The 7,710-nt window shown below is 40.2% G+C and overlaps 1 protein-coding gene across 1 annotated transcript; it reads left to right on the plus strand.

Annotated features, from left to right (window-relative positions):
- Window positions 1-2,476: 2,476 nt before the first annotated feature.
- admb (adrenomedullin b) lies at window positions 2,477-5,282 on the plus strand. The gene is made up of 4 exons (XM_085465163.1): window positions 2,477-2,595; window positions 2,839-2,954; window positions 3,395-3,520; window positions 3,847-5,282. Exons 2-4 carry the CDS (start codon window positions 2,851-2,853, stop codon window positions 4,130-4,132), a joined length of 516 nt encoding a protein of 171 aa, XP_085321289.1. The 5' UTR covers window positions 2,477-2,595; window positions 2,839-2,850; the 3' UTR covers window positions 4,133-5,282.
- Window positions 5,283-7,710: the final 2,428 nt, after the last annotated feature.

Consider the following 7,710-nt stretch of genomic DNA (forward strand, 5'->3'; position numbering starts at 1 on the left):
ACTGTCTACTCCAGTGGAAAGCTCCCCTGACACTTTCATTTTTAGAATTGTACCTTTTTTTTTGTAAATCCCCAAAAGTTGATTCTGGACGAGGCATTTTCAGTGGAAGAAATGTTTTGTCACTCATCCAACTGACTTCTTCAGTCTCCACTAAGTCACTTGGATGAGCGACGAAACATTTCTCCCACTGAAAACATTACATCCAGAAGAACAAAATCAACTTTGGCCCCACAGGAGTTAGTGTAAGAGCTGGAGTTGGAATAACATTCTCTTACCATTATTTGCTGTCCCATTTATTAGAACATCTGTCCTTCCACACTAATGTCAGTTTATTTGTAAAATCCTCACATACTGTATATGGGTTTTAAAAATAAGTAGAAAAGAAAAATAAGATACTGTACGCCTACCCTAGATATAATAATCTTAGGCTTGATCTTTACATGTTGTATTTAGAAACAAGAAAACTTCTACACCCATTGCTCTTAACCCACCACAGCAAGTTTCAGGTTAGCACAATATATGCAGCTGTTGAAACACAAGCAACAGCAAAGACGATAAACTTCTATGGGGGATACAGGAACAAGGCCTCTAGAACACAGCACAGATGATTCATTTTACCACACCTTCTTTTTAAGCCTGTTGTTGCCACGACCACAGGAGGTGCAGTTTCAGTTTCTGCGGGTAATAAGCCTGTGTACATACAACACATAGTCGGAACCACAATTGGACCCAGAAGAAAGACAGATGCATGCGTTCATGCATTGGCTTTACAATTTTCAATACTACTTGTATTGTGATCATTTATTTAAGTATTTGCACCATCAGGGTGTGCCAACAAAAAGGCAGCTCAGCTTAGAGAGAAAATAAACAGTAATCTACACACAGTCCGTGTTTATTGGCTTCAAATCTTGACATTTCCACAGTTTTTAACATCGCGTTTCTCCAGCCTGGGAGCACACCACCAAAACCTACAGTGCCATTAGCCACGCACTGTACTTTTTAAAAAAAAATTACTGTGGGGACATAAAGGCCCATCAAACAACTGAACATCTGGCCTACTTTGCTTGTGGCGAAGGCATTTATAGTTGAGTTAACAGAATCGGTTCTTTCAAGGATGTAAAATTGGCGCACTGTGAGGCAGTTACTCATTCTTTTTTTTTAAGGATGCTCCAAACTAGCCACTAAAGAGATCATTACTCAAATGTTTTACATGGAAGAAAAGGACAGGCTGCCAAAAAGACGTGTAAGGCAGTTTACGGGCAGTATTTTCTGTGGAAGGGAGTGAACTTCCTTTTCCTGGACTTTGGCTTGTGTTAAAAATAGTGCGTGTTGTAGAAATGCACTGCAATCAGAAATAGATCAAATCCATAGAAGCATGGTGTGGGTTGTGATATGTAACATCGAGTCAAGTCGAGCTGATTTTAAGTTTAATATTGTAGTAAATTAAATAATAAATTTAATAGCTAACCTTAGCCGTTAGCTCGTATCATTTTTTCACATTGCACCGCTAATTAATGAAGCATTTTATGGTTTCTGATCATTCAACATAGAGTACATGCCTGGCAGCTACATCCCCAATCTGGAGGCCTAGCCAAGTTTTTTTTTTCTTTATTTTGGTAATTTGCAGTTTTGATGCAAAGATCGGCCTCTTAAATATCTGAAAACGTTAGCTGTAGCGGACAGAGATCGAAAAACATGTTTAACCTTTATACACTTCGTTAATTAGGATGCCTGCAAGCAGCTACCAGTGATTGAGAGCAGCACTTTGAACGATTTAAGAGATCACTTGGAAGTGCACAAAAGCACACTCTTCTTTCCTAAATTGCCACACTGCATGCGGTTGCCATAACAGCACAGCGCTAATTTACACATGGTTAGCTTTTTTCAGCTATTTAAAACTAACAGATGGCTCGCTAACACTCAAACGGAGTCATCCAACACACACATTTCAATTTATTTCAGTTATTAACACATTTAAACCCAAAATAACTGCCTTAAAGCATGCAAGACCACAGAGTGTCCTCTGTTAACCCCTCTAAACAACCGATTCCTTCACAGTTGCTGAAAGAAAAGACCAAAAATATGTAAATGGACTTGCAAACAAGTCTTCCATTTACACAATCAAATACAAACCTTTGACAGAGAGAAGCAATGTAGTTAGGTCAATTTGCAAAACCCCTGAAATGCAAAAAATTCTTTCAACACTTTCTCAAAGAGAGAGGTGGGGGGTGGAGTAATAAATCAGAATTATGTAAGTATCTATTAGTCACGCTATTTGCGGACTGCTGTGTCGATTATAGTCTCTATCTACGTGTTTTTGGTCTGACTGACTGTACATGTGGGGTGGATGGGGTTGACATGAACTGTCCCACAGTCCCTCCCACTGGGTATGGCATTCAGGTGCAACTCCCTCCCTTCTACTATAAAGCCTCTCATGTTAGCAGCATAAACTTCAGACTTCAACTCATGGTAAAGTCTTTACAGCTTTCACCAAAAACAACAACAACAAAAAAAACCACACAGCTAAAGTAGTAAAGAACAAACTTGGATGTGCACCATTAATTTTGTACATCACAACACAAACTAGAGCCAGAGGTAAGTGAATTTGTCGCTGATTTCTATTTGAGTAAGTTTTGTAAAGAATTTAAATTCTGCAAAATTGGTGAAAAAATTCTGAATCACTGGAAGAAAATATTTTATTTATTTATGCTGTTCTGTGCAGAAAACTCCACATGTTACTGCAATAATGTGTCTAAAAGAGCTTCATCGTTCAGATGTTGTGGTAATAGATAAGGCATGACCGCTTCAGTGCCATTTCTGTCTGTTTACCATTGGCAGCTCCCAGCCAACATGAGATTATCTCTGCACACCATCATCTGCTGCTGTGTTTTCACCACAGTCCTGCCATTGGTAAAAGGGGCCACAGGAGAGACCAACGCCAGCCTGAGAAAAAGGTAAGCTCTCAGAACATTGTGTTCATTCTACATTCATCTAGTAGAATAAGATGCCCACTGTTGGGCACAAGGAACTTTTATGCCAAGTAGATTCTGAATTTTAGTTTTTTCTTGACATAAGGGATTATTAAGCCAATAATGATAGATATATGTTTTTTTTTTTACTTGAATATAGTATAGCTACATCAGCACTACATTTCATAATGGGCAAAGTTGTAGTGTCTTCAGTGGACACTGTCTCTGAATGTCTTTGACATTTATTCATTGCAATTTCCTTTTACTCACTACATGTACGTGTGTATGAACATATTTAGATTGTATAAAGTGCTTTGAGTGGTTGAGTAGAGTAGAAAAGTGCTATATATATATCACTTAACATCAGTGATAATGTGACAGAGTTGAAGTTTTGTGGTTAACTACCTGTTTGATCTTTGTGGCAGGTCTAGAGTATGGCTGCAGAGCCATATGAAGAGAGACTTGCGCAGTCGCTTAGTGACAGGCGATGACCAACATTTTGGTGGACCGCAGCAGGACAGGCTTGCCAAAACCCTCCCAACCCCATCAAGGTAACAAGAAACATTGGATTGGTGACCTAGAGTCACATAGTCATTCAGTGTGCTCCTAGTTATTTTCCTACTTAGAATACCCCCATGGCTGTCATTTGTGAGAGGTGTTCAAATTTTAAAAGTGTTAAAATTCAGAATTTTGAAGCATCTATTTTTGTTCAAGACGCTACAAATGAAGTCTGAAAATGATCCATTCTCTACTGGATAAAACATGCAAAAATCTAGATATGAAACATTTTGGATTTTACACACTGTGAACATATTATGTGTTGCCAAGCTAGACTTAACAGCACCTCTAAAGCAGTAAATCTTCCCCTTTTTTCCAGCTTTGGCCCAAATATAAGGTCCAGGAGGTCAACGTCAAGTCAGTCTGGTTGCCTCCTAATCACATGTATATACCACGACTTGTTCTACCGATTGAGCCTGACAAAGAAGAACGCTCAAACAGACACCACTGCTCCTAAATCAAAGATGGGACCGGGTGGCTTTGGACGTCGCCGCCGCTCACTTCTGGATGCCACTCAGCTCATCCTCGAGACAGGAACGCATAGATGGAGCACGGAAACTGGTCAGCGAGTCAGCAACCCCAAAAGCACCCACACGGTGGCCTAGGGCAGGCATGAGAAAGCAAAGGAGAGTCCCTGTTGGGGTTATGTGAGCACTGCAGATGAAGATTAGTCCACGCAGAACTTTTATTCCACAGATTCGGCGCTAGATATAGCGAAAGACTGGCTGCTACATCTGCACAGCCCATCGGAGGAAGCTCAAACCACTCTGGATGAAAGGAAGATTGAAATAAATCAAACTGAGACGTTTGTGTGCACATGCTTAGGTTCAGGTTTCAGTGTCTCTGAACAAGTGTTTGATTTATTGATGAATTCAAGCCAGACCTATGGGACTTGACAAGAATGTCTGTCTCTTCTTCAGCATCCAAAGCGAGCTTGGCAGCTGAGACAGAAGACAATTCATGTGGATCTTCTCCGAAACACAAAGCTTGGAGGAACACATTCTGCAACAAGGGAGCCTTTTTATTTTACTTTTTCTTCAAGGAATCAGCATTACTGGGCCCCAAACTATCAAATGCAGAATCCTCACAAAACTGAACTGAATGTATCGAATTGCTTGTTAGCTACAATTTTTATATATAGATAAACATATAAAATATGTACCTTATATGTTAAAATATGAAAGACTACCTTATAATGTATGCAACTATAATTTCCAACAACAAAACTACATATTAAACATCTTTAGTTTAACTTCAGTGAAGTATCTGATGTATCTGAAATGTGTCAATTTTTTTGTTTTGCTTTTTTATTTCTATGTATGTATCTAAACAATGAGTTGTACCATTTGCCTTCACTTGATTACACCTTTTTGGAACTTACTCATATTTAACATGTGTTATGGATATTTATCTGCACCTGAAGCAAAGCAGGCCTTTTAGTTTGGGGCTGAGCTTTCACTTAAAGGGAAGGAGAAGGATTGATGAGCTGATGAAAGTGCTGTGCTGCCATCTAGCTTTGCAGCAGGCTTATGTGTAACAAATGCAGGCCAAGCCATTTCAAAGCATCTACTTTGGTGTGTTAAATGTTAGGTTTATCGCCTCCTATATTTGAATGTTATAAATCATAATCATTTGCTCACAATTCAGCTGAAATTACTTGAAAAGGTATTACTGAACCAGATTAATGTCTTGCTTCGAATACCAGGAACTGTAATAATTTTCAGTAATAAATGAACAAATAAAACAATAAAATAAACTTGAAGAAACCTTTCTTCTGTGATCCACATCAATTATTTACCTTGTGTGTGTCTGTGTGTGCGTGTGTGTGCGTTCGTGTTAGGGGGAAACACATGGCGTGTCCCTTGTCATTTAAGGATTGCGTGTGCTGTTTAATAAAATTAAACTCTGAGTCATATTGAGAGCAAAATATGTGACCCAGTGGTTTACATTCCATTCTAAAAATAGCACTACTCATCACCTGCACTGTCTCAAGAAACACATGTACTAAAATTACATTTGTATTGGGTAAACATGTTGCTCGGATTGAGTAAGTTCGACCTCTCGGGACAATAAATTACGTTTTGGCACAAATGTGACAGTCCAAGTTCTGCTTAATGGAGAGGAGAGTGGTGTGCTCTTTTATATATTAGAAACACTTACATGAGGGCTAGAAAGATATAATCACTGTGGAATGTGACCCCCAACCCACACACACACACACACGCACACGCACCTCCCTGTATGCTGAGTGGTCACAGTGCCCTAAAATGATAAACAGATTTGACATAAATGACATAAATTTGACATAAAAACATCAACTTCCCCTCTAGGAGGATTAAATGCTACGATGGTCTCTGGCTTTGCTATGGGTTTGTTTGCAAAGAATCCTACAAACATTTGAAATATTCAATTATAAAAAGCTCATATTTCACCCATTGCTGTTGCCTGTGTTATTTAATGTGCAAGTAATGAACAAATGGCACACAGACATGTGAAGTTTTCTTTCTCTTGTCAAGTCCAGTAAAGAACTATCAGTCCACAAAATAAAGATGTTGGAGTGGTTCATCAACATATTGCATGTGCAGTATCTTGAAAATGGTCAAAGTACACCCTTTCATTTCTAAGGATTTACATATCAGGACATACAGTAAAAGCCAAATTGCAGAAGCTGTGTATGCAAAACTAAGCTGCTGCCATAGGAATTCAAAGCTTAGGTAACAACCAGGTGCTGTTAATCAAGTGCACCAAATTAACTGATCAACAGCAAGTTTGAGTGCCTCAATAAAAACACAGACATGCCGTCAGTTTGCTGTGGAGCATTGAGGTACATGTTAATACGTTAAAACGTTACTCATCCAAGTGACTTCCTCAGTCTCAGCTGACTGCAGGTTTTGCCCAATCTTATAAACACTACCTTTGCACGATGACTGAAACCAGCCCACTGAAGGAACATTGGGCTGTGAGGTCAGTTCTTTGATCATTGATATGCACATTTTCACGAGTACTACTTACAGAGTTGGGGAATGGCTGCAGTCAGAGCATTGTAAGATGGTGAAAGATGTCTTTCCCTTTTCACATAAATGGCCTCCTTGACTCTCTGCTCAAACCAGCATTCCTCCCTGTCCAGGGTATATACATCCTCATCACTGAATGAGTGGCCCTGGCCTGTAGGTGTAGACAGACTGCGGAGTCCTGGCCTGATGAGTTAGCTCTTCTGTGTTATGACATCTCGTCAGGCCAGGACTCTGCATTTATGCTAGTTTGAGTCATTATGCACATGTACTGTTTTTCCCACTGAAAATGCTACATCCAGATGAACAGAATACATTTTGGGGGATTTCCTTATCTGGAAGATAGAGCATGCATCAGGACACTCGACTTTTCTAGTGCATACAATAACATCAGGCGAACCCTCCTGGGTCATAAGCTGACAGGAATGCAAGTGGATACCTCTCTTGTGACCTGGATTATTGATTACCTGACACGAAGACCACAATATGTGTCTTCAACATTGTGTGTGTCTGACAAGATGATCAGCAACACGAGGCCACCACAAGGTACCGTCCTCTCCTTTCCTCTTCAGCCTCTACACCAGCGGTCCCCAACCTTTTTTGCGCCACGGACCGGTTTATGCCCGACAGTATTTTCACGGACCGGCCTTTAAGGTGTCGCGGATAAATACAACACAATAAAACTAGTACCGGTACCGAAAAAAAGAAGGTTTATTCATAACACACGTGAAAAGACCCAGGAAAACCGAGTAAACGATAAAAACGATAACAAAATAACACTGAAAACCGATAAAACCCCTGAAAACCATACATTTCACACCTGAGCCTCAACTCTCGCGGCCCGGTACCAAACGACTCACGGACCGGTACCGGTCCGAGGCCCGGGGGTTGGGGACCGCTGCTCTACACCACAGACTGCAGCCACTACACAGAGACCTGCCATCTTCAGAAGTTTTCTTATTACTCTGCAGTGGTTGGATGCATCAGTGAGGGTGATGAGTCAGAGTACCGGGCTGTGGTTGACCCATTTGTCACATGGTGTGAGCAGAATCATCTGCAGCTCAACGTGACAAAGACCGAAAAATTGATCATAAATACCTTGGAGAACACATAGATAATAAACTGGACTGGGACCTTAAGTGCATGAACGCATGTCTGCAAATGTGAATGAA

Source organism: Copadichromis virginalis, linkage group LG7 (assembly GCF_057382275.1).
Source record: "Copadichromis virginalis isolate Kocher_CV1m ecotype Utaka linkage group LG7, C_Virginalis_male_GT1.1, whole genome shotgun sequence".
Classification (NCBI taxonomy): domain Eukaryota; kingdom Metazoa; phylum Chordata; class Actinopteri; order Cichliformes; family Cichlidae; genus Copadichromis; species Copadichromis virginalis.